This window comes from Eleginops maclovinus, chromosome 10 (genome assembly GCF_036324505.1).
Source record: "Eleginops maclovinus isolate JMC-PN-2008 ecotype Puerto Natales chromosome 10, JC_Emac_rtc_rv5, whole genome shotgun sequence".
Lineage (NCBI taxonomy): Eukaryota > Metazoa > Chordata > Actinopteri > Perciformes > Eleginopidae > Eleginops > Eleginops maclovinus.
Genome location: NC_086358.1, coordinates 19,833,859 through 19,861,337, shown reverse-complemented (window position 1 = coordinate 19,861,337; position 27,479 = coordinate 19,833,859). Strand labels below are relative to the sequence as shown.

Below are 27,479 nucleotides of genomic sequence, written 5' to 3'. Positions count from 1 at the left end.
TTGGACGACTATGAGCAGAATGATGCATGGATGTCCACTACTGCTGTAACAGTTATAAAATAGAACAGCATGCTGTGGCTCAGGGGTTACATAAGTACCATGTAGAGACCACGAGGACCTTCTCGAGCTTGTCTGCTTGACTTTTCTGATGCCAGAAAGATTGTTGAGTGTGAAGCAACATGAAGCAAAATAAAGAAAAGTGAGATCTCTTGTCATTATCAGTCAATCATATATCCTTCTGCTTCACACAATGGCCTGCATTTAACAGAGAAACAGGGACTGCATGGCAGCAGATTTCCATTCAGTTATATTGGAAGACTACTTTTCATGTTCCAACAAGAACCCTTAGATCCTCCACTGCCCTGCTTTTAGAAATCCCAAGGGTATCACACAACAGATCTGGGGAGGCAGCTTTCTGTTTTTACGGCCCTAAACTATGGAACAGCATCCCCTTCTCTGTTTGCTTTTAGTTTACATTTTTAATTTTCTTTTTTAAATTGTTTTATTTGAACCTATTTTAATTTCTTGTCAGCTTCACTTCAAGGGAATTTCATCAGGACCACTGTTGATGTTTTAGATTGTTCTCTATTGGTTTTAATATTGTTATTATGTTTGTTGTTATGCTTGTTCTGTAAAGCACTTTGGGCTGCTTTGTGCATAAAAGATGCTACACATATAACATTTATTATTATTATTATTATTATTATTATAACAGCAGGCAAGTTATCTGGATGTACCTCCAGTACTTTGTGGCCCAGCATCACCCTATATCTACATGTGAACATAAGAATGAATACAGTGGATTATAATAAAGCAGGATACAGCTCCATCATATACAATACACCCCCCCTACTGTATGTTGAAGGTTGCTCACAGATGTAATCTCACATAGAACTACAAATAAAAAACGGTTGTACTTATCTACAAAGTCATCAGGACTGTTTTGAATTCATTACATCAAGTTTAACTCAAGTCAGGGAAAGTACATTTTACAGATGCAGTCCAATAGCCTCTGAATCCTTAAAAGGAGAACTTTCACAAGGGAAAATATGAAGGAAACCTCTAGAAGAGCCACAGATGAAGGACAGACAGGCAGGAAATAGATGTTAGATAGATGAGTTTAGTCTGTGACCAGAGAGACAGCAGGGCTTTAAGTTTGGTAACCAGCTGGAACTTAAGATGCTAAAGTGTTTTCGGCTCCTTAAATGAGCTGAAATATGGAGATTGGAGACAGTTGTAAATAGTCAAAATTAAATTATATATAAGCACACATCAGATCTACATTAAGTCTGTAAAAGCAACCAAATGATCAACATATTTGAACAGTTCAGACAGCATCTAAGGTGAGGACTTACACCACAGGGACAGTGAGACACCACCAGGTGTTGCTGAAGGGACTCTTCCTCCACAGAGGCTGCGAGCGGTGGACGTAGCTGAGGGAGATCACCACTGAGGATCAACCACAAACACAAGAGAGGGCTTCAGTTAAATAGCCTGCCTGACTTTAACATCTGCTTATACGAGTGATTCACTACTGCACCTGTGTGTAGGACGAGGAACCCTGCCATGACCTTCTGAGTGAGCAGCAGGCCGTTTGACAGCTCCCCGAACCAGTGAGGAGCGCCCACCGAGGAGCTGCAGTCACACACAAACAACTTTCCATCATGTAACTGTGATACCATTAACTGACTGTCAACAAACAGGCCCTGAGGCTGCTCCTCCTACCTGGCTGTGAGGATATGAAGGCAGGTGACGGTGCTGTTCTCAGCTAAGGTTGAGTTGCAGCCACTGTGGCAGAACTCCTGCAGGGTGAAGCCGAAGGCCACCAGGTAGGCACACACTGTCAGGCCGAACTTCAGCAGGAAGCAGCCGAGGAAGTAGTTCTGGGTCTGGTTAAAGAGGTTCAAATGATGAGCAGCTAACACTTTAAGATTGTCCACTGTTGTATTTATCAGCTGTCTTTTACAGAGTGTTGTTGTCTTAACAGCGGAAATTTTGACCTGTCATTGTACTGCAGTTAAATCACACGTGTTACAGATCGTTGTTGCATTAGTGTCTCAGTGAGCGGTCATGCATAATACTTCCACATCCAAATCAACATTATTCATTTGGTAGAAACACATGTCTTTTTCCTGCTATGAAGTCAAAATGTAAACAGGTCTATCAGCAAAGGTGTCGCAAAATTAAACAAGAATACTACCAATCAAATACTAAAGCTTTGCCATGCTTTAAGCTTTTAAGAACCATTCATTCCACTGTATACTTACTTTGGGAATTTAAGTAAATACTTGTGTACAGGCATTTTAAAAGCTATTTATTTTCATTTAAAGAACCATTCAAAATCACCTTTCAGAAAGCACTCCAGTAGCAGTGCAAAGAAATGCATACTATATCTGTTAGGGAATATTTAACCTTTGACCTAGTTCATCATTTTTTCCTTCCTCTTTTTCCGTCTGCGTCCCCATGGCATAGTTCTTTGGCCTTGGGGTTGCTGTAATCTCCCTTAAGGAGGGGCAGCTTGGGTGCTTTGTTGATGCCAGTCTATGACCGAGCACAAGCTGACCTGAGAGAGTTTATTGTTCAATGACATCTAGAAGCCCTTCTTATCTGGAATGTAGGTTCCCTGGCACACATTATTTTCCATGGACAACAGCTTTAGTTAGATTCAGGGTCCATATTTGTTTAGCCTCGCTGATGAGGAATGTTGATCATACACTCTGAACTGGTTAAAACCTCGGACTGCAGGAGAGTTCTTCAGAATTGGTCAGGCAGCCACTTTGTCAACTTGTGGCTGCAGCAAATGTCTTGTCAATCCTCCGGCCGTAACTTCAAAATAAACCTTCAGTGTTTGCCATCAAAGTTCCAGCTCTCCTGTGTCACTGAGTTTCCATCTCAAATTAATAAGCGACATACAGACGTGGACAAAATTGTTGGTACCCTTCCGTTAAAGAAAGAAAAACCCACAATGGTCACTGAAATAACTTGAAACTGACAAAAGTAATAATAAATAAAATGTATTGAAAAATAAATGAAAATCAGACATTGCTTTTGAATTGTGGTTCAACAGAATCATTTTACAAACAAAATAATGAAACTGGCCTGGACAAAAATGATGGTAAGTTAATGTTTTGTTGCACAACCTTTTGAGTCAATCACTGCAATCACAGATTTTTGTAACTCTCAATGAGACTTCTGCACCTGTCGACAGGTATTTTGACCCACTCCTCGTTAACAAACTGCTCCAGCTGTCTCAGGTTTGAAGGGTGCCTTCTCCGGACTGCATGTTTCAGCTCCTTCCACAGATGTTCAATAGGGTTTAGATCAGGGCTCATAGAAGGCCACTTCAGAATAGTCCAGCGTTTTGTTCTGAGCCGTTCTTCGGTGTTTTTAGCTGTGTGTTTTGGGTCATTATCCTGTTAGAGGACCCATGACCTGCGACTAAGACCAAGCTTTCTGACACTGGGCAGCACATTTTGCTCCAGAATGCCTTGATAGTCTTGAGATTTCATGATACCCTGCACAGATTCAACACACCCTGATGCGGCAAAGCAGCCCCAGAACATAACCGAGCCTCCTCCATGTTTCACAGTAGGTATAGTGTTCTTTTCTTTGTGTGCTTCATTTCTGCGTCTGTAAACACTGAGCTGATTTGACTTGCCAAAAAGTTCCAGTTTTGTCTCATCTGTCCAAAGGACATTCTCCCAGAAGCTTTGTGGCAAATTCCAGTCTCGCTTTTTTATGATTTGCTTTCAACAGTGGTGTCCTCCTCGGTCGTCTTCCAGCGGCGGATGGTGCGATCTGACACTGACGTACCTTGACCTTGCAGTTCACCTCTAATCTCTTTGGAAGTTGTTCGGGGTTCTTTGGTTACCATTCGTATTATCCGTCTCTTCAATTAGTCATCAATTTTCCCATGGACCTTGAACTTCTGAATAATATGTGCAACTGTAGTCACAGGAGCATCAAGCTGCTTGGAAATGGTCTTATAGCCTTTACCTTTAACATGCTTGTCTATAATTGTCTTTCTAATATCCTGAGACAACTCTCTCCTTAGCTTTCTGTGCTCCATGTTCAGTGTGGTACACACCATGATGCTAAACAGCACAGAGGCTACTGTTCACCCTTTTAATAGGCAGACTGACTGATTACAAGTCTGAAGACACCTGTGATGCTAATTACAGGACACACCTTAGTTTAACATGACCCTGGGGTCAAATTATTTTCAGTCTTTCTAGGGGTACCATCATTTTTGTCCAGGCCAGTTTCATTATTTTATTTTTTTAAATGATTCTGTTGAACCACAGTTCAAAAGCAATGTCTGATTTTCAGTTGTTATTTTTCAATACATGTTTATTTATTATTACTTTTGTCAGTTTCAAGTTATTTAAATGACTATTGTGGGTTTTTCTTTCTTTAACGGAAGGGTACCAACAATTTTGTCCATGTCTGTATACACAACAATAAAATGTAGTAGGAAATTACAAATAATTAACAATACATTTTTATTACACTGTAAATAAATCCTAATTGTTTTGAGATGCACGTAGTCCTGTATGTATACATTAAGATGCAGTGGCGAACTGTGTCTATCACAACTGGACCTTCTGTAGACACACACACCCCCAGAGACCGAGAGAAATATCTGATTGGTTGCATTTTTTCTTAACACAAAACCACTCAAATGCGTAGTGCATGGACCGAGAAAGACAAACAAATCAACCTAACACTGTAATACCTTTTTGTTTTATCTGAGGGTTCCAGGGTATTCTCTGAATACCTTGAAGGCCCTAACGGTTCACCACTGTTAAGATGTATCAAAGGGCCTACCTGCTATTGATCATTACTAATATTAGAAAGGTGTTTCCGGAATACAGTTTGTACAGTGACACACTTCTCAATAGTAGGAGGGTATGTTTCTCAAAGCTTAAGCAGTAGTGGTCTGCAGGAGACTGACCGGTGTGTGACCCTACCTTCCTGGGAATAGCATCTAAGTTCTTCCCTGTAGCCACCGTCATCACTGAGTTGTCTGGAGGCTTCCCCAAAAATGACACACTGTCAACACATCACAAACAAGTCATAAGCATGAAATTCTGTATGGCACAGCAAAATAACACCGTATAATGAGTGTGTGGAGTGTGTGTGTACCTGAGAAGCGGGCAGCTGAAGCAGGACAGCCACAGGATGTCAGTGGTGTTCAAGGGAGGAGGAAGCTGAGCCAGACACGCCAAGAACTGCAGGAAAACACTCGGTCGTTTATCTTTTTAATATCATTATGTATGTAATGACCTGTATTTAAACGTAAAGATGTAGCCTAGTGCAGCGTAAATATCCTCTCGGACCTGGAGGATGACGAGGCTGAGCTGACACTGCAGCAGGAAGAGGAAGCACTTGCGGATGCCGTAGGTGGTGTGTCGTGCCTGAGGAAGATTAAGGACAGATCATGAATACGTTTGATTCCTCTCTCAGACTCGGGCTCTCAGTGAATGTTAGTCTGACCTGCTCTATGAGCTTGACCATGCTGACGCTCTCTCCTTGGTGGAAGGTCACGGAGCAGCCCAGACTGTTGAGCTGTCCGGAGAGCCTCAGAGGAGACAGGCATTCAGCATCTCTGTCGCTAAATCCTCCCGTGGCGTATCCAAACGTCTCCCAGGAACACTGCGAGGGGTACAGAGGGTCCAAGGCGATGCTGTGGAGGGAGAAGAGGGGGACATTCACATATGGGACCATCAGGGTTGATGAAACCAAATGATTTGATTGGAAATTGACTTTAACTTCTTATGTTTATTATTACAATTCATCTTAACTCTGATTATAGCCGAATTATTGCATGAATTGCACTTAGTTAGAAGCTTAGAAAACTCACACAGTCCCATCTGCTACAAAGTAAAGGTGAACAGCTTGCTTGTGTAAAAACATCTCCTAAATCTCCTCAGTAACTGGGTTGTCTGCGTTTGCCATGTACACTGAGAAAACTAAAAAGTTAACTTTAATTAAAAGTATTATGTCAAGAAAATTCACATAACTCTTTAGATAAGTTGAAAGCAACAATACTAGGTTTAACTTAATATTATTGTTTTCAACTGACATAATACAGTTATGCGATATCTGTTGACATAATACTTTATTTAAAGTTACCGTTTCTGTTTTCTCAGTGAATTAAAACAGGAACAAATCCCAAATCACAGAAGGGAGCTGGTCATTATTTGATTCATTTACAATATATTTAGGTTTCCAGATGAATTGAGAGGGGTAACATTGACAGCCCTGGTTAAGATACATTTATTGTTGAAATGTTTTCACTTGTATGTTTCTGATCAAGTTAATGTACATATAATATCCTGCTTTATATTTTGTTCATTTTTAGTCCCAAATGTATATTTATTACTTTCTTTTTAAATGCTCTTTTATTTTCTATTGTAATGTACTACTGTTTTTATGCTGCTGCAATGCAAAAATGACCCACATTGGGATCAATAAAGAGCTTCTATCCATCCATCCATCTTCATAAACACATAAACCCTGGTAAAACCTTTATCCAAATTACAAATGAAGAAACATTTTGAAGGATGTACTTTAATAATGTGTGTGTACCTGAGGTCACTCTGTAGAAACAGCCGGCTGTTGCGGAAATTGGCGGAGCTTCCCAGACAGCATGTGACCTCCCGGTTCTCCTGCATGATCTTCATCATCTCACACATGGCTGTGAGGAAAAAACAATGTGTCAATATTACTGTAAAGCAAAAACAATCCAGCACAGAGGGAGTCATTCTGATCAATCTTTCCATAAATAAGCCTTAACAGATTTCACATCTTGCAGGGAAGATGAAGAGGACACCTTAAAACATTAAGACAAAAGGAATTAGGCAGAATGAGGTTGACTCACTGTCAGGGGTGCAGTCAGTGAAGAGTGGCACCAAAAGAGGCACATTATCAATGTTCTTCAGGTGAGGACGAACCTGGTGGATACCCCGAGGTAGCTTGGCCTGAGAGAGAGCAGAACAAACAAGACACTTCAGAGTCACTTTCAGTCATTTAGGTTCTTTAGAAGACACATTTAGAGGCTCACATACAGAAAATGTATCATTATTTGCTGGTGCAGTCTGTTAGACAGAAGTGATAATCAGAATCAGAATTCCTTTATTCGTACCACAGAGGGGAAACGTACAGTATAGAGACGAAGAAAACAGAACACTTTTATATAAAAAAGGCATGCACATTGAATTTAAATTAAAAATGATAGTAGTAGCTTCGATGATTTTGTGAGCGGTGTTACCCTGTTGCAGTCCTCCAGGAAGCTGGGCACATCACTGTCTGTGGGCTGGAAGCTGGCTAGGTCAGAGTGGGCTTCCTCCTCTGTCAGCAGGGGGCCTTCAGCTTCATCACGAGAATCTGACACATGTGAAGAGAGCGGTCTCAAATCTGACATTTGAACAGTCACATTTTTATAAGAAGTATAACACATACAAGTACATGTATCTGAGGAACACACAACATATGATCAGGAAGGACAACAAAGAGCTTTAATAATCAGGGGGGAGGGGAGGGTTTAACTGACTATTCTCAGTTTACTTTTGATTTAACGGCATGTTACGGTTTCACCAAATGTCTCATTTTTAGAAGAAACAGGTCTTTATACGAGTAGTAAAGGCATCACATCACTATACTCTCACATACAGATGAAAATAACAACTAGACTTAAAATGCCATGCAACTGATTTAGTATTGCACTCCCATCAGGCAACCCTGTTAGAATGAGGGACAGTTTGAGATGAGGGGGTAACAGTCATGTAGTAAACATACTTCTTTGTAACCCCCAGGGGTTTTCATTTGATTTTGTAGTGAACCTCCTTGATGTCTAAAATCAGTAAGCATTCCCTTCACGTATTTATGACCTAACATCACCTTGAAAATCCAGACTAATGGAAAAGTAAAACGTGCAGTGCGAGTGTAGTCCACCTCTATGCTAAATGCAAATGACTGAGTATAAGGTACCTTCATGCATGGAGCCCTGCATGGGGCTGGACGGAGCTCCATCACAGGGACTCTCTCCGTTTGGAGTCAAAGAGATGTGACAGTTCCAGCCTGTCTCCAAACCCATCTTCTCTGCAAACACCTACACACACACACACACACACACACACACACACACACACACACACACACACACACACACACACACACACACACACACACACACTTCACTGCCTGGGAAATCCAACAAATGTAGCTTCTATTTTTGATGTTGTATGTTGTATATTAAGGATGGGAGGTTGTTACTAAGGAACAGTTCTACTGCTAACCACTATTGTGTTTTTTTGTAGCAATTACTGCAACAAAAAACATAAGAAGGGGCCCCTGCTGTGTTATAACTGTGGATTGTAAACTTTTGTATATTTGAATTGAACAATAACTTTACAATGGAAGCTACATTGTGCTTTCGGAGAGACAAAACAGTGCAGCGGCCCACTTCCTGTCCAAGAGACTGTTAAATGTTCCGATGAGCTCCTGTGTGTTCACCTTGCTGCGGAGCTCATCTTCCATGGAGAAGTAAACAAACCGGATACAGGCGGTGACGAGGGAGTCGATGAGCCGGACAGTGTCCAGCCGGGCCTGGAACTGGGATGACACCATACCCATGAAGATCTGCCCACTGAGGGCCTGCACACAGTCCTCCCGCTCCACCCCTTCACCTATACCCTCTGCAGACGAGCGTAAAAACGAGATGAGTACGAGAAGTAAAAAGAAGATGAGAATCAAGATGTATCATACTTCAACTACACGTCTCTGTCAATAACTGGTACCGTCAGAGCTCCAGCTGTTCCTGCACGAGTTGTGTTTGATGGGGGTGGTGGAGGGCAGCTCGACCCCGGAGAAGAGGCAGGGACTAGGGGCCAGCTCCACACACTTCCCATTCAGTTGGCTGGACAGGGATACTTGCATGGGTTTGTAGGCAAAGGCTGAGCAGTACCCTGACAGACAAGCCCGCTGGTAGAAGTCCAGAACCTTCTTTCTGTTACAGGATAAGGGGCCGTCAAAGTAAAGATTAGAAGAAGAGTGCTGGGAGTATGGAAGATATGGGCTCCTGATACTATCGCGATTCTTTAATCGACAGAAAAACAGATTCAGTGTGAGAGAGGCTGCACCTGTCTGAGCCTGAGAGGGGATAGATGTCAGTTCCATCCCAGAAGTCAGTGCAGGACTCGAGGATGAGGTCAGCTGAGCCGTGTGACAGCATCTGGACGTTATCTGCAGCAGAGAGGTCAGAAGTCAAATTGAAATAATAGTGAAAAAAAAAAAAATGAAAGGGAAAAATGGGTCACTCACAAAGCTACTACAACACAATGGTGGCAATGATTTTAGACATATAAAATATATATAAAAAATATCATTATAAAGATAATAATCATGGTTGTACATAGTCATTTTAACATAGGAATGGAATATTTTTGTATTTCATTGCATTTTTGCCTAAAATTCGCATTAGCGAACATGCCGGCCCTGTCTAAGTGTACTTTATGTTGTAAAATATCCCCCAAAAATAAATGCACATTCTACTTCATACTTTCAAATGACAGAAAAAAATGAAAGAGCAGTAGACAGAATGATAGAAAGCCTGAGGTGTGTGGACTCACTGGAGGAAGAGTCCCGTACAAACAGGGAGATGAGGTGAGAGATGGGAGGCTGCCGCTTGGTGAAGTAATGGAGCCGTCGAGACGAGAACTCCTTGTTCTTCTCTCCTGATGGCAGCTGGTACAGGGCCAGGTGGTTCTCCTGTTTGAAAAGCTCCCGCGCACCAGGAGTGAACCCTGACACAAAAAGACAAACGCACGTTTTTGGTCGTGTAGAATAGAGTTTGTGGGGCAGGAGGTCTCTGCAGCACATTACAATGCTTCATCAGAGTGGGAGTTAAAACTAATTTCACATTAACAAATATCAGGCCACTTGGGATTTGTATATTGCATGGGGTCATATTACATTTTCAATAAAATTCCATTACGTTTTCCGTTCAAATACCAGATGGCAACACCTTAAGGCACTATATTAAAACCATCTGGGGTCCGCAGCAGTTAACATAAGCCTCTCTTCACTCAAGTTGATTAAGGTGCTTCTTTTCAGTTCAAGGAGATGTATTCTCCTTCAATGGATCTCAGACTCTGTCCCCACGGTTCTGCGCTGGATTCGAAGTGTTGTGGAACTCATTCCTTTAGAGCAGGGGTTTTCAACTGGTTTTGTCCCAGGGACCACCATTCGGACTAGAAAGCAATCCGCGGCCCACTGATGTGCCTGCGCGTGCGCGTGTGTATTTGGTGTTACATGCATAGCTCAATGCATGAAACATGAAAGAGAGGCCACGCAGATTTTATAATAATAAAAGTAGATTTATTAAATTAAATTAAATTAAAGATTATTTTAAAGAAAGAATAAAGAATAATAAAGTGTTGTGCAATTCAGTATTGGGAAAAGTAACTAAAAATGTCATGCAAAGTCAGTCTAGGTGTGTGACAAAACAACAACGGAGAACAAAAATCCAACAACACCGGAGAACCAAAATCCAACAAATGAAGACCAAGGCAGCCTCAACTGCTGGCTGGTCAGGGCTTTTATAACCCAGCCAGGACAGACCTGTCACCAATCACCTGCTGTAGAGACAGAGAGATTGAGAAAAGCAGAGAGAGATTGAGAAAAGCAGGGAGAGAGAACAGGCTTACCATTAACACAGGGCGGGGCCTAAACCCGCCAGGGTCGTAACAGTGAAAACATGGGAGAATTAGGCCTACCTGTCAGTGTGATATCTGGGCGTGGTGAAGTCCACACAGCCTGTCTATTCGTGGCGAAATGGTAGACAGAGACAGTCTCATGTCATTCTCTGGATCAAGCCTAGCCCTGTACTTATTCTTTAAGTACGCCAGTGTAGAAAAACCACTCTCACACAGGTATGTGGTTGGAAAGGGCAAAAGACACCTCATTGCTTTTGCAGCAAGCTGTGGAAATTCTGTCTGGCAACTTATCCAGAATTTAACAAGGGGCTGTGTGTCGTACATATGCCTCCTGACAGAGTCTGTGGACATCTCAATCAGCTTATCCTCTTCCACAGCCGTCAGACTTGACCCCTACTGATGCATCGTCACTGAATGGGAGCAGGATCCACTTGCTGTCACGGCGCCACTCTTCCGAATCAGTGAAGTACTTTGCGAATTGACGCACAAGCTTCCTCAAATGCTCACATATAGTGTCGTTGATGTCAGTGCTGTCAGGGTATTCCTCAACTGAAGGAAACATCGCCAAGTTATTGCTCTCCACTCGTTCGATCCACTTTGACATTTTTTTCACAAATGCGTCGAGCTTCTCGTAGAGCTGCATGACGTTTGCATCTCTCCCTTGCATGGAGCTGTTCAACTTGTTCAGCTCTGCAAAAACATCTGTGAGGTACGCCAGCTTAGTTAACCAGTAACTATCGTTGAAATTGGAAGCCAGATCAGAATGCTTCTCGCACAAGAACTCGTAGATAGCCTCCGCGTAGTTCAAACACACGGGCGAGCACAGCGCCGCGAGACAGCCAACGCACCTCTGAATGATAAAGGAGAGAGCTGTGTTCACTTCCCAAGTCATGGCATAGGGATGAAAACAGGCGTGTATTCAATGCGTTTCGTTTTATGAAGTTGACCGTCTTGACAACGACATCAAACACCCACTGAGCTCAACACTGAGATCTTTGGAGGCGAGAGCCTCTCTATGAATCAGGCAGTGTGTCCAATTACCCCCCGGAGCCACCCTCCTTACATGCGCAAACAGTCCAGTCTTGCTGCCACTCATGGCTCGGGCCCCATCGCTGCATAATGCAACGCACCTCTGCCACGAGATATTGTGCTCCGTGAAAAAATCGTCCAGGCTTTAAATATTTCTACACCGGTAGTTCGCCCGGGCAGTGGTTTGCAAAAAAGAAATTCCTCGCACATAGTGCCACTGATCCTCGTATCGCACAAATGTTAACAGTTGCGCATCATTAGTAACATCTGTCGTCTCGTCGATTTGAAGGGAAAAACAGAACTGTCTGAAGTTTTGCCATCAGCTGGTCTTTGACATCATTTGCCATTTCCCCAATTGTCTTCCGATTGTGTTGTCTGACAACGGAATAGTTTTTAATTTGTTGGCACATTCTTCGCTTACCATAGCTCTGCACATATCTATGGCTGCTGGCAATATAAGCTGCTCTGCAATGGTATGGGGCTTCTTACTTTTTGCAACCCTGAGAGCGACCAGATACGATGCTTTCAGTGCGTTTTCATTTATTTTTGCACTCTTCCTCATGGTAGCCTGCTGTCCTTTGAAATCACGCAACATCTGTTGCATGTACTCAACGGGTTTGGCCTTCAAGTGGACGTGATGCGTCTCCATATGCCGCGTAAGTTTCGACGGCTTCATAGCTTCATTACAGAGAATTGTTGAACATACGAAACACAGTGGTACCTCCTCTCCTGCTCTGTCTGTCGTCACTGTGAATCCATATTTAACATATTCCTCATTGTATGTTTCTTTTTCGTCTTTTTTGTAGGGCTGACCTCAAATAATCGATTAATCGTTTGGTCGACCAAAAAAAATACTTGTCGACCAAATTCCATTGGTCGATTGGTCGCAGGGGAAAAAAGCCGCGTCTCGTCAAAGGGCTTCGGGACTTTTAATTTGAAGGGCGAGACAAGAAAGTCGTTAAACGGTTTTGATTTGTTTGACAAGGACAGCATCGACTTATTTGGCTATCATGTCTGGAAGGAGCTCTAAGATATGGGAGCATTTCGAAAGGATAGAGATGACCCAAAGAGGGTTATATGCCAAATTTGCAGAAAAACATTTGCCTATCATTCGTCCACGACGAAATTGATTTACACCTCAAGAATGTAAGTAGCTTAGCCTACTAGCCTAGCTATCCTATGCGATGAAGTTAATGCAATTAGGCCTATTATAAATATATATAAAATTATAAATAATACATTGAATTAATAAATAATGAATTAAGTACATTTAGTTTTGTCGCTAGTATTGGTAAGGCTAAATTATCCAGCTCACTGGTTAACTTATTATTTAAATCTCTACAGGCGCATCCACTTTATTGCAATCTAGCCCCCTCCACCTCCACGTCATCCTCATCATCCTCCTCATCCTCCTCATCATTAACGCAGCAGAAGCTCACAATGAAAGCCCCTCTGTCTGAAAAAAGGAAGAGAGACATAACTGACAAAATAGCTGACTTCATAGCGCTGGACATGCGACCTGTGAATATCGTCAGTGGTGAGGGATTTAAAGATCTAATTAATTGCCTCGAGCCCGGATACAGCCTGCCAAAACGTGAAACAGTGATGCACGCGATTACAAACAAATACAGCACAATAAAACAAACACTCCAGGGCAAGATCGATAACTGCAAAGCACTCAGCTTCACAACAGATGCATGGACATCTAACCAGATGGAAAGTTACATGACGGTCACAGCGCATTTTATTTCGGATAACTGGCAACTGCATTCATTCGTGCTGGAAACGAAAGAGTTGGGAGTGAGCCACACAGCTGTCAACATAGCAGAGCGACTCAGCGAAGTCATGGCAGACTTTAAAATCCCCGCGGAAAAAAGGGTCGCTCTTGTACATGACAATGCCGCGAACATGGTGCTGTGCGCCCATCAGTTAGCGCGTAACCCGTCCTGGGGTAACGTCCAAGGAGTTCGTTGCGCAGGGCACACTTTGCAGCTGTGCATCAATGCGGCTCTTAAAAAAGATCCCATTTGCCGTGTCATAGCAGCTGCCAGACGTCTTGTTGGACATTTTAAGAAAAGTGCCAAGGCTACAGCGGCTCTCACTGAAAAACAAACACAACAGAACGTGGTTGAACACAAACTCATCCAGGATGTCTCCACGAGATGGAACTCCACTCACTGCATGTTGGAGCGCCTTCTGGAACAGAGGTGGCCGGTCACCGCTGTACTTTCCGACCCCGTTACCACACACAGATCTGACCGCGATTTGGATCTCACCACGGTCCAATGGAGGATAACAGAAGACATAGTGTCGGTGTTGAAGCCGATGGTCACACTTACAGAGTTGCTTTCACAAGATCTTAATGCATCTCTCTCTGCCACGCTGCCCATGCTCATAAACATGAAAAGACGTCACCTGTTGCTGCGCGAGGATGACAGCGCGGCCGTGACAGCACTGAAGAAAACACTTGGTGAGGAAATTGACAAGAGGTGGGAGCTAAACAAGGAGCTGCAGTCCAGCATTTACATCAAAGCTGCTGTCTTGGACCCACGCTTTAAAAGCTTATCGTTTATGGAGGAAGAGAAACGCAACCAGGCATACACTACGGTGTTGGATTTAGCTGAGAGTCTATCTCCAGCAGAAGAGCCTGCCCAGACACAGCACGCCAGTGGGGACGACAACGAACCCGGGCCTGTACCACAGAAGAAAACAAAAAAGAATGAAAAGCAGGACGAAATATCCATGCTGATGGGTACAGATGAGGAGCTGCAGACAGAAGAACAGAACAATGAAATGAAATGGTACTTGGAGGATAAAACAAAAGTTGAGTCGGGACCGCTAGCATGGTGGCAAAAAAACGAGGAGCGTTACCCGAAGCTGGCCAGAGCAGCCATGCGTATTCACTCCATCCCATCCACGTCCACACCATCGGAGCGCATCTTCTCTAAGGCCGGCTTCATTGTTAGCAAGACGCGGAGTTCACTTCTCCCTGACAATGTGGACAAATTGGTCTTCCTTTCTCACAATTTGAGAAAACTCAGAGCCGAGGACAAATCACTGTGAGCTTCAGGTTTTTTATGCAAGTCTACCTCGTTGGTCTGTTAATCTGCACTGTCTGTTTCAAATTAGGCCTATTTATTAGTTTAGGGCTATTCATGTTTGCCTATTTTACAGCAATCATATTTTTTTTTCGTTATGTACATTTCCAAAAGAAACGAAAATAATAATATGTTTTTTTTTTTAATTAGTTTAAGGCTGTATTATTATTTTTGGTTTTGTTGAATTGTTGCATCATCATTCAGTACGTGTGTGGCGCCTGTTTAAAATAAATAATCAGAATGTTCAAACTCCGTCTGTCTTTCTGCGAACGTCGGGTTTTTTTCTCACTCTCCGACTGAGAGAAGAACTTGTGTAGGCTATAGGCCTAGTGTTTAGATGAACCAGGAAACATTTTGTTAGTAGTCACACAAGGTTACTCCCGGCGTTAGTGGTAAATGTGAATAGATGCGGTAGCCGGGCATTAAAGGTAAAACTTCACAGATGTGTATCCCGGTCAAAATTGTAAAAAAAATAAAAAAAAAAAAAAAAAAAAATTGGGGGGGGGGGGGGGGGGGCGATTAGTCGATTAGTCGGAGTAAATGACGACCACTGGTCGACCAACAAAATCCTTGGTCGGGGACAGCCCTACTTTTTTGCGAAGTTGACGCTTCGGAAGCCTGTCCTTGCCCTATCGTGGCGGCCTGTCCCTCTGTCGTGGCAGCCTGACCCTCTGTCATGGCAGCCTGTCCCTCTGGCACTTTCCTCACTACAAAACGATCCATTGGTGCTAGATATATAGCTAGACTAGTACATATGTAACAAATGTTTGCTGTACTACAACCTATCTTAAAATACTCTCGTCGGCTATGCTTATAAATGTGTGTCAACTTTGCTCGCAAGACTGTACGTAATGAATAATAAGTGAGGTTAGCGACGCAACTCATTACCATTAGCGAATCACAGGCTACCATAGACTGGATAGGCGCAAGGCTACATTCTGTCAGCTTGAATTTCCTTTATATTATTTTAAACATATTTTTCACGATATGTAACGGTATTCTGGAAATGTGTTGAAATATCAAAGCAAATTTATATTAAAAAAAAACAATGGTGAACTGATCAACATAGGCTCTTGTCACGGACCACATGCAATGCCGCCGCGGACCACCAGGGGTCCGCGGACCACCGGTTGAAAACCCCTGCTTTAGAGGCTATAAGCTTCTGGCTCAAGGACAAACCCTTTAACTTTTTTCACATATAGAACCTTTTTCTGGACAATACTGGAGACGAGGGGGCCCAAGCCCTCCGAAGTGGTCTCTACGGACTAGCATGGAAGGAAATTTCAAGGCGTATTTCCATATAGTATACAATAAGATCTGTGCTAATAGTCCTCAAACTATTTACGTGGGATGACAGTGAGATCAGATTTCTGCCCTCTGAAAAAAGGCCAGACAATCTGAAGAATATTATGTGATTGCTGTCATGTTGTATAACACAAACCCATACTAAAGGGGGAATCAGGCCATGGTGTAAAAAAGCTAAAACCAACTGAAAAGCTCCATGACTGTGCTCACCTATAAGCCTGGAGAGTTCGCAGAGCCCCCAGGGGACGCAGACGGGCAGCACGGAGCCGTGGCTCTCCTGCAGGGCCAGGTTGGAGAGGTGGTCGGAGAAGCGGCAGAGCTGCTGCGTGACGCTGGCGTTGCACAGGTTCAGCATGATGTTGAGGCCCAGGGGCTTGAGGGACGGCAGGTGGCACTGCCAGGAGAGGTCGTCGAACTGGATGCTGGTCGGGTTCTGCTGGTCCTGAGACAGGCTCAGCATCTCCAGGTGGTAGTCACACACAAAGTCGTCAGCCTCCGCCTCCGGGCAACCAAAGTCCTGCAGAGTTAGGGGTGGAATGATGAGACAAACAAAAATATAATATATTCTTCCCATTTTTCACAACTATTTGATAAACTTGAATTGCCTTAATAGTCCCACAGCAGGGAAATGTTCAGTGTTACAGCAAAAGTGGTATAGCAAGTAAAAAGGAAGCAATCATAAAGGTAAGCTAACGTATAAATGCAGAGAAAAGGCACACAAAAGTAATCAAATCAATATGAATTCAAAACATGAGTAGCAGCAATTACCAAAATAAAGAAAAGTGGCATAAGTAATATATATTGTTTTGAGACATTCTAAAAGTTTTTGGACATTTGAAAAAGTTTTGGGACATTTCAAAAAGTTTGTGTCCCCGCTCTTACCTGGCCCGGGTCGTTCTCCCCTCCCTCAGTGTCGCGGCTGAAGCTCACGTTGGACCCCGAGTGATGTTTGGTGCGAGTGTGTGCAGGCTGGCAGGAGCGCCGCTGCTGGAATGTGTCCGATGAGCGAGCCGTGTCATGTGACGTCTCGCTGGGCTCAGGCCCCTCCCCTACCTGAGTGGACGGCTCTGCTGGCAGACAAAGCAGAGCCTCCGCCTCCTGGGCCTGGACAGCAGTCAACAGCAGTCAGTACTGAGCATCAGGTAACACACCTAACACTGCAACTAAACTAACAATCACTAAAACTCCCTGAGAACACACACACACACACACACACACACACACACACACCTCGTCCCTGTCATCGTCCGTCTCCATGCGGCAGAAGGAGCTGACGGAGAGGTCGTCTCTGAGATCGTCCTGGCTGTTGTGAGGCGGCTCCACCCGTCCGCTGAAGAACAGCACCGTCTCTGGGCTGGGGTTCGGCCACGACAGGATACCCTGCTTATCCACACAGCACAGCACCTACACACACACACACACAGATTTACAAGCATAAAATAAGTCAAAGATGGCATAGGACTCTCATTTATCAGCTACTGTGTGAGAAATACAACAAAAGAGGAGCTGCTGTATCTAACCATGGTTTGCAGTCAGTCAAAAATTCAGCTGAGAAGTGAATTTAATAATTCCTGGCTTCAGACAATCCCTTTACAACAGGGAATCGCACCGGTTTTAGGTCATCTTCATGTGGGAATGACATTGTATCTGTGGTTCTGTGACTCATTTACTTTGTAGACATTCAAGGTGGACCTGAAGTTATTTGCACAGAAAGAACAGACAATTGATAGATAGCCCCAAATCCCCCCCGAAGTACTTACAGTGACAGATCCCAGAGTGTGTAGAAGGCTAGAAGTGTAACAGAGGGTCTGAGACTCGCCCTTCAGGACACCAAGCAGGTGTCTCCACACACAGCGCAGCAACTCCTACACAGAACACACACACACACACACACACAATGAGTGGCATAAAAAAAGTGTTTCAACTGGACTGGAACTAGCAATGAATAATCAAATTGATTTAACATTTTTAAATCAGTGAAGCCCAACAAGACTCATTCATCTCTGAGAGGGCTGTAAGAAACACAAAGGACACAGATGCTATGCTACGATTCTAGCGGCACAGGGCGAGGAGGTGAAGCCTGGGGCAAGATGCAGCATTGTGACACATCCATGCAGATTTTGATTCTTTTGGATGGAGTCCATGATGACTTGTTCGAGGAGGGACAAACCAAAAACAATCACAAGTTTCCTTTCCTTACCCCCTTTCTCTTTCATGCGTAACTTACTTAAGCGGTTCTGGGCAGGTAAACTTAGAATGAATTAGGGGTTCCACAGAAAGCTACTATCTGTTGTCAGTACATCCTGTTTGCAGGAGTTATTTGTTTGTTATTATCCTGGTTGGAAATTAGATTCTGTTGTCGCTCTGAGTCATTTCTGCTGAATATACCGATGTGTGCATGGTGCCTCAGTGTTTTGATCTGTAATGATGCATGTGGCAAATAGGTCCAGAGGGGAAAACATGTGACTACAGCACAAATACTTGTACATCTGTTAAGGGTCAATATTTGAATTTATTTATAGCTCTGATGTGACATGAATTAGTTCTAGAATCATCAACCATGCAGCATGGCTCAATCATGTAATCATCTTTAAGAGGAAATTGTGTTTCAAATAACCAAAAACTAAACATAGCACTAGCTTTTTACAAGCAAGTGCTAAGAGACTATTACAAATTGACATGCCAAGTAAAAATCCAATCAGCTTTTGATGGTTTCAAAGGGGATAAGGAAGGGACCCAAGAGGAGGAAAGGCTCGAAAAATCACCAGCATTCGGCCATATTGGGGCTGATTTCCATGCAGTGCAGGCAGACAAGCAGAGGTGGAAAATCAGGCACAGGTTCAACGTGAAAGTCCGTCTCCAATCATCTCTTCCCTGTTTTATATTTTTGAATCGTGACAGAGCCCATAGCAAAACACCAATCCTTTCAGAAAGACAGATCGGAGGTATGTACTGATGGCTAGCTTGTTTTAATGATGATTTGGTTTTGACAGGAACTGTGAGAGGTTAGGGGTATAGAAGTTCAATCCAAAATGATCTTAAAGAGACAGGATTGATTGTTATGACGGCTGCAGGAGAATCATCCAGAGGTGCTCACTCAAGACGTGTTGAATTATATTCCACAGATGAAGTGGTCAAAGATTCAGATGAGAGGAAATAACATGTTGAGCGAGATGAATAAAAAACATTAAAAAAATAAGGTAGTAAACACATGGAGAATCAGAGAGGTGGTCTGCTCACATGTCCATGAAGATTTCCATGTTGTAGAAAAAAAAGATGTGATGCAGATTAAGGGTCAGGGGGTGGAGGTTGATGTAGGGTAGTAGCTAGAGCGGTGTGTGTGTGTGGGGGGGGGTTCCAGAGAGGGAGTTGCAAAAGGCTCAGACAGCAAGCGCAATAAAAAGGCAGGCAGGTTTAGGTGGAGTCAGGAGCACAGCGAGTGGAGGGGGGGGGTGAGACAGCGAGAGGTTATACCTGGGAGGAAACCACTTCGGTGTAGCTGCTTAGAGTGTCCTCAGAGAACTTAGCAAGCTGGGGCGAGAGAAGAGTCTCGTTAAAACACAGAGGGAGGACTGGCTGCGTCTCCCCTGTGTGTGTGTCTCAGAGTGGTGCAGGGGTAACGGACCTCTCGGATCACAGAATATTGCAGAAAATAAGATCTGTGGCAAAGACAGCTTTCTGACACCCATACATATTGTTCAGCAGGATAATCTCCACATGTTAACACTACTTAAATACATGCAATCACAAGAACTTAAACGCTATCGCGCCGGGCTGAGCAGCACCAACGCTAAGCTAATGGCGGCTAATGTTCGCCGTGATGACGTTGAGTTGTCTTAATTAGTTTTTATAAAAGATAGAGGCCTCAGACCTTCATCAGTGGGATATTTATTGTTGATTCTATGTCGTAAAACAAAACATTAAAATCTATTCAGCTTGTATGAACCACAGATCTTATTTCTGACCCAAAACTCCTTCAGAAACCATTGACTTTGAGCGGAGGGAAGCGAGGGTACTGATTTATTTCTGGGATTAAGACTCATTCCTGCACCACTCTTCTTCTTCTGAACAAGTGTAGAGTAAATTCAGTTAACATTACAACAACAACAGCAACAAATATCTGCTTTCTAAAGCCAAAAGAAATTGAATGAAAGGAAAGATAGCATCAAAAACATGTTGACTAACCACAGGCAGTGTGTGTTGACTGACACGCATAAGATCTATGTCTGTTACTGTGGTTACTCTGGTGCCTCAGGACGCTGAACAGTGCTCTGACGCATTTTTAGAATTTGGATACATTATACAAAAACGACCAGTACCTAATATGGATGTAAACACCTGTTAAACAGCATTTTAAGTCTTTATATCAGTACAAAATACAGAGCCCAACACTCACAGATCTCACTATACATGGAATGGAATCACTCTATTGGTCCAGATGGTTCACATGGCCTGCATGTAGTCAAGCCGAGTGTGTTTATAGTGTGCTGTAGTGTGTGTGGTTTTATTACTGCTGTTATTTGCAGGACTGCTTCATATCAGTCATCGAATTTGGTTAAATAATGAATTATTGGTTACAAATCACTAGCAGAAGCAGTAAAAAATAATCAATAGGTTATGCAACAGTGTTCAACAATGGTGTAAACAATTATCTACACCACTTTCTCCACCTCCTGTTCACAAGAATATAATTAAAACAATAAAAATAAAATTAGTCAGAGAAAAGCTGTTATACACTGCTGAAACACAGCCAGTGGATATATTATGCAGATCACCACCTGTGCAACATTTATAGATGTATTGTTCAGAAGGGGAGCACTCTCCTGTTGGTATCAAACCCATCAATGTGTGGTAATAGAATAGAAACATAGAACAGAAACATCCATGTAGTGAGTGAAGTGTGAGTGTCCCTCACCAGACCAGCTGGAGATGCTCTGCTGAACTCAGCGAGGACCCTGGCCTCTCCGAAGGCGTTCAGCAGCACCCACATGACGGGGAAGAGCAGGGGCAGGATGGGCAGGACACCCATCAACTGTAAAAGACAAACAACATCTCAGAACAATCTTTTCAACCATCAATTTCAAAACAAGATATGCTATATACATCCAGTGGTTGTTAGCTTTACATTTATTTATAGTGTGGTATGATGGTACCTGAATTTGAAAGAAATTGAATCGGGCGGGGGTGAGGCTGGGAGCATCAATAAAGTAGCGGACGGTGTTGACCAGCAGGAACGCCACCTGAAGGAGAGATCATTCAGAGAGAGGAGGAGGTCACAGGTGGACTGTTGTGTCTTTAGATACATATTTAGAAACGTTCTGTTGTATGCTCACCAGAACCACTGGACAGACATGCTTGGTGATAACCGACTGCACTGTGAACCTCTCATTATCCAGCACTGTGATTGGTCGAGCCAACGCCAACTCCAAACTGTTACTGTGGGGGAAAAAACATTATTTTTCACAAGGTGAAATATTTTAGGTGTTGCTGTCATTTAATTCAACTCAGAAAGATCTCAATGATACCTCAATTTATGACTATAGTGCATTTGTATTTCAGCAGTATGCTCTTTCTGGTCTGAGAGCTGATATTATAGAGCTTTAATTGGGTTGTCTATGTAAACCCAAACTAACTCTGATGATGTTCAGCAGTCTCTGGTGTATGTCACATAAGCTTATAACAGCAATGTGTAAGGGGCCCACAGAGAAGATATATATTTATTTAATTTTAAATCACTTGCCAGCTATAAATAATAACAAATACATTTAAAAAACACATTACGCCTTCTCAACACCCAACACCCAGGTTCCCTACCTGACTATGTCCAGTACTGGAGTCCGGACCACCCTGAAGAGGCGGTGCTGCTGGGGGCTCTGGGGGCCTCTCTTTTCAGTGGAACGCGGGGAAGGGGGAGGGGAGAAGGGGGGGAACAGATCTCCTGGCTCCAACACAATGTGCTCATCATCCTGAGGAGAGAGGAATCATTTTAGATTTTCACAAGTTTACTTTATTTGGTTATTCTGTACCAGCTGATCGACATTCCTATCAGAATAATAACATCTGGTCTGAGATAAGAGACAAGATGTTAAGTTATACAAATGTAAACGCTTTTGACCTTTACCCCTGCTCATTCATGTCCTGAAGTGATGTCACCATGTATACTTATCAACCATATTATCTAAGACAAGATGATGAGTAAATCAAACTAAGTGACTCCTGTACTGTGACTGCTCAGTTGTTAACATGTTTCAGAGATAGTAGCATGAACTCTAGCAATCTTCAATAAAAAAATCCAAAGTTTTCATTTGTAATGTCAGTGTTGGAGCTATATATTGCCTTATATTATTTCTATGCTTTTATTTTGAACGCATGTTTGGGCACTGGGTGTAATTGTATATATTGGAGACAGGTGGTGGTGGGGGCAAAGCACTAATAGGCACATCGTTTTTTACCAGGGTGATTCAAGCCACAAAGAGAAGCCATAGGAAAGGCTTAGGAAACTGTGTTCATTGTTCGTTTGTTAAATCATTTTGGATCATGTAAATAAATGCACAAACAGCGACTCTTCGCTGGACTTGGGTCATTTTCCCTGCGTAGGATTCGCTATCTGGTGCCTCAGCGGAAGTTTACTTTTAAGTAAATTTTCTGTTATAGGTTCTAGGAATTTGGCCGCTACAGTCAGAATATATTTTGGGATTTAAAAGTGAAATTTAAATGAATGAGAAAGATGAATTATGAATAGTCAAAACTTATACTGTATTGGTGATGAATGTATGACCAGAGTGGTAATGAGGAGGAAGTTTGTGAGTGGCAGTAATGGAATCAAGTTATTCAAATACAAATGTTGTGCACAGTTTCCTCCTGTACCAAATGTTACTTCCTCTGCACCTCAGGTCAAGTAAACATTCTTAGAAAAGTAACATTTTTTAAATAGAAACAAAAGACAAAAAAACAGAAACAAAACATTGCAATTTTCCCCCGAAAAAACTCTAAATCCAGAACTGAGAAAAAATAAGCCACGGACGCTAATTCTTTGAATTTTGAATTCTGAGAGGATTTGGTCAGAACTAAAATAATGTGGAACCAATCCTTTAGTTTCCAGCCTCTCTACTCGGGAGATGTTTTGCTTTTCTTAGTTTTATATCATTGGACATTTGAACGCATCACCCTGATGCATGTACATGTATGTGAGTCTACACTCAGACCTACCTTAATGCCTCTGAGGGAAGCAAACGCCTCCTGGCCCGGCCTCAGAGCGATGATGTCCCCCTCCACCAGCAGACTGATGGGCAGGTTCACCAGCTGGGAGTCTCTGTAGGTCCAGTGCAGGGACCACGACGGGGAGGAGGGTGTGTACAAATCAGGGTACAGAGAGGGAGACCACCGCACCTCCCCCACACACCCTGACAGGTAGTCTGGAGGAGCAGGCGAAAAAGAGAGAGGAGACATTTAGAGAGAGGAAGCGGGGAGTGTGACAAGAATCAATGTGAATATGTTAACACTGTAGAGAAATGCATATACTCCAAAGGTTCAAATTAAATTGAGAGTTTATATTGTCTGTATTTCCGGTGGTGCCTCACCCTCAAGCTGTGTGATGATACCCTTGAGACGGCGGACCATTTCCGTCCTCTTCAGCCGCTCCTGACGTCCCACCAGCAGCAGGTTGAGCAGGAAGAGAAGGAGCAGGGCTGCAGCATTCACCAGCTCGATACCAGAACTGTGGAGGCACACATGCCACGTGGGACAAATTAAACAGAAGTTCAAGTCGTTGGTCTTCACCAGGTTCAGCACACTTAGACACTTGATTCCTCTATTATAAAAAGTTGATGTGAAGCTACAGCAACTATCACACTGGGAGCAGCTGGGGTTTGTGTGGCTGATGGATTATTTTAATAATAAAGATTCAGTAGATCGATTTTTCACTTCAATTCCATCATAACTGTGCAAGATGTATTCATACATTGTGAAGAGTTTGTAGTTTTGATAAATCTGACAGAATTACAATAAATACATTTAGCTAAAAAGTGAAGAAAAAAAAAAATACGGGACAAAGATGTCTATAGATGAGAGTAACACCTATTTCACTTCCTGGCCAAATAACGGCCCCACCCACTTTTGGGGTAAAACATTCATTTTCATTTGAATGGCGGCAAATACAGATTCTGAAGTTTAGAAAATCACATCAAAAGATTAAGATAGCTGCGCCGTTTTTAATCCACAAGAAGCCCAATTATCATAGTCGGACAGGCAAACAATTAAAAAATGTCATTGGCGATCGATGATTTGCGTGGATTTATAGTTTAATGTAAATCAATAGGGAACTAAGAGAAACACATACGACACTTCCTGGCGAAATTACGCCCCAGCCCACTTTCTGGTGAAAATCCTGCATCAGAGCGAAGCTGAAAATAATTTCCTTCATGTCTTAGAGCTGCTGAGTCATATTTTTGGCACCTCAACAACAAATAAATCCAGACCTACGGTGTCTTTACTTCCTCTTCAGAAAAAAGGAGGGTAAAAGAAACAGATTCAGAAATCTCAGTTTCAGTGTTTTTTGATGTGATTGCCGAAAACGTCTTTATTTACCACCATTTTAATGACAGCGGATGTTTTCTCCTAAAAGTGGGCGGGGCTGTTATTTTGCCCGGAAGTGACATCTATTGCTGCGGTACATAAAGTATCATAAATGTCCCACAACAGGACGGGTCAGCAAAGAGAGGGCACCTACCTGCCCTTTGGCTGGCTGCCATAGCAACAGAGGAGTCCCAACACCACCAGTAGAGTGAGGGCCGCTCCTGGCCAATGGAGACAGGAGTGACGGTTGCCATGGTAAAGGAAGCTATTTACCCACTTTTCCTAGGAAAACACGACAAAACAACCAGGAATTAGGGATGACAAACTCCTAAAAAACATTTTACAAGAAAAGACATTTGACATTATGACGGTGTAGGTGCGATGTGTGTGTACCTGTACAGAGACCCGTCTGCGTGTCGCCCTCTGGTGCTGCTCCAGCAGGCTGCTCAGCTGATCCTGGAGCTTCAGCAGAGCCTGGCCCGTAGACAGACCCAGAGGCACTGCATCCTCCTCCTACACACACAATCACACACACACACACACAATCACACACACACACGAGTTCAGATAGATTCTCCTTAAGCTTGACGTTTGACCATTTCTGAGCAGTGAATAGGTGTAATTCATCACACACAGGACCGTTTGATAAGACTTTTTGATACCTTCGAAGGCCTTCATTGGGTAAAGCAAATTCATGACATTTTAAGAGTTTTGAAGATGAAGATAACCTGCTATTGTCGACAGGTTCAAAATGAAACCGTCCTTATTGAGCGAGAGACAGGGATAGAGTGCTTGGTTATTTTATTTCTCTGTGTTTTCGTTCTGTAGAGAAAATAAACACTCTTTTTTAGGGAATTTTGCCATAGCACATGCTTCATCCAGCTTTGTGTGTGTGGCTCACACAGACAGCAATAGACTGCTCCACCAGGAACATTATTTTAATGAATCCAGAGACTATTTTGGTAAGCAACCATGACTGACAGAATATGGCTTTCTTTTGCTTTTTTAAAAATAGTTATTTCTTTTTAAGATGGGGCAGGTAAAAAAGATTTTCTTCTCCCTGCTCCTTTCAAACATGTGCTACAAAATGTGTGTTAAGTGTACATGTTTTGTAAAGTTAACATGTTTTGTCTTCCATTTCCACTGTCTTTGAATAACTTCCATGTGTGGAATAAACAAATAAATAAATAAAGTTCTTAGTTGTGTCAAATGAGTAAATATTGTTTTTATTTGCCGCAGCAAAAAACTATTATCCATTGCTTTTCTTAAATGGTTTCAACGTTAAATAAATGCTGTTATTAATTCCTTCTCTGAGAATTGATAAACCAAAGCGATGGTTTGATCACACATTGACTTGACAATGCTTGATACGTGGCACAAAAAAGAAAAGAGCATGAGCTATATCTGGTGTGAGTGGGAAAGAAACCTTTCCCACTCTCCATGTCACTCTGTGTGTTTGTGAATAGGCCTGCGCATACGCCAACACAAAAACACACACATTAGCAAAATGCACAAACATGCACACAGGGTTCAGCTCTCAAGCTCTGCATCCCACACAGGCAAGCTATAAATATCTCCCCCATTTCCCAAGAGAAACAAATCCTGAACGAGAATCCTCTAGACAGACGTGAACACACAGAGAGCCTGAGTAAACTAGGGAAGCGGAGTCCTCCCCAACCAGGGAGGATGTACAGTCACCTCACCAACAAACCAGGAGCATTAGAACATGCTAACACCTCTGACACTTTCACTCACATCCTATTACATTTGCCTTGAGGAGAATGTGTTCAGCTCCAGACACACACAAACACACAACTTACACTGCTCTTCTTCCTGAGGAAAATCCCTTTGCCTGCATTCAACACCATGACGGCCTTGCTCTGCTTTGCTTCACTAAAATCTGGATTTCTGCCGCTGGGTTACAAGGAGCAATATCCAACGACAGCCGTGCTTCATGACAAGAATCATTACATCTCTGAAGCTAGCTCTACAGGATGTGAATAAAGTCCAAACTGGAGCCTGCTCATCAGGAGAGAGCTGCAGAACCTCTCCCAAATCTCTCTGGTCAGCAGGCTGCAGAGCACAGAGCTCAGCGTCACTGATGCTGCCAGCTGGACCTCCATTCAGAAACAGTGTGTGTGCCTCGCTGGCACCATCAGCCTCACTCAGTTCATCTCAGTGCAGCAGCTGCCTGGGAACTAAGCAACAAAACCCAGACTACAGTGTGTGTGTGTGTGTGGGGGAGGGGGGGGGGGTTCTTTTTATGTGAAGAATAATTCCAACCTGGTCTGTATAAGCTGGTTATAATATTTGCCTCTCTTGCAGGCTTAGTGTATTTTGCAATGATGGCTGCAAACAGAGAGGATATAGAGAGAGTTGGTCAAAAGATTGACAAACACAACTACAACTAAGACAAGCAAACCAACAGAGTGAAGAATCTTTAAAGTTTCCCACTTCACAAGTAACATCAGGCACTTTTAATCATTACAGTGTCTGAAAAATAAGAAAGAAAACAAATACCAACAGACTCAACCTGAAGATATTGCATTCTCTTTCATATAAGACAATATGAAGGAGTTGGAATGAGCTGGAACCATCCGATATTGATAGTTAAGATTATCTAAACAGTTTCCAATGAATGGATACTTGGGTTATAACAGATTAACTATAAAGATATACCGTCTTGCACTAAATTGAATATAATTCCAATTTCAGCTGGACAAGGAACACAGCGATATTAAAGGAGAGACGATGC

At 42.8% G+C, this 27,479-nt stretch overlaps 1 protein-coding gene across 2 annotated transcripts in view; it reads right to left on the bottom strand.

Moving 5' to 3' along the window:
* tmem94 (transmembrane protein 94) overlaps positions 1-27,479 on the bottom strand; it is a 41,050-nt gene that overhangs the window by 3,562 nt on the left and 10,009 nt on the right. The window contains exons 3-30 of one of the 2 annotated variants that reach the window (XM_063892878.1): positions 25,118-25,237; positions 24,879-25,006; positions 23,731-23,867; positions 23,360-23,565; positions 21,965-22,116; positions 21,484-21,586; positions 21,304-21,390; positions 21,066-21,182; positions 19,625-19,681; positions 17,911-18,015; positions 17,381-17,554; positions 17,033-17,254; positions 16,361-16,667; positions 9,633-9,806; positions 9,144-9,246; positions 8,802-9,010; positions 8,518-8,699; positions 7,993-8,113; positions 7,274-7,389; positions 6,884-6,983; positions 6,592-6,700; positions 5,497-5,686; positions 5,340-5,417; positions 5,146-5,231; positions 4,971-5,052; positions 1,726-1,889; positions 1,541-1,635; positions 1,356-1,449 (exon numbers count right to left, since the gene is read on the bottom strand). In XM_063892878.1, the coding sequence (XP_063748948.1) occupies positions 1,356-1,449; positions 1,541-1,635; positions 1,726-1,889; positions 4,971-5,052; positions 5,146-5,231; positions 5,340-5,417; positions 5,497-5,686; positions 6,592-6,700; positions 6,884-6,983; positions 7,274-7,389; positions 7,993-8,113; positions 8,518-8,699; positions 8,802-9,010; positions 9,144-9,246; positions 9,633-9,806; positions 16,361-16,667; positions 17,033-17,254; positions 17,381-17,554; positions 17,911-18,015; positions 19,625-19,681; positions 21,066-21,182; positions 21,304-21,390; positions 21,484-21,586; positions 21,965-22,116; positions 23,360-23,565; positions 23,731-23,867; positions 24,879-25,006; positions 25,118-25,237 (3,818 nt within the window). The remainder of the gene's footprint in view (positions 1-1,355; positions 1,450-1,540; positions 1,636-1,725; positions 1,890-4,970; positions 5,053-5,145; positions 5,232-5,339; positions 5,418-5,496; positions 5,687-6,591; positions 6,701-6,883; positions 6,984-7,273; positions 7,390-7,992; positions 8,114-8,517; positions 8,700-8,801; positions 9,011-9,143; positions 9,247-9,632; positions 9,807-16,360; positions 16,668-17,032; positions 17,255-17,380; positions 17,555-17,910; positions 18,016-19,624; positions 19,682-21,065; positions 21,183-21,303; positions 21,391-21,483; positions 21,587-21,964; positions 22,117-23,359; positions 23,566-23,730; positions 23,868-24,878; positions 25,007-25,117; positions 25,238-27,479) is intronic. The other variant, XM_063892879.1, reaches the window with a different exon arrangement.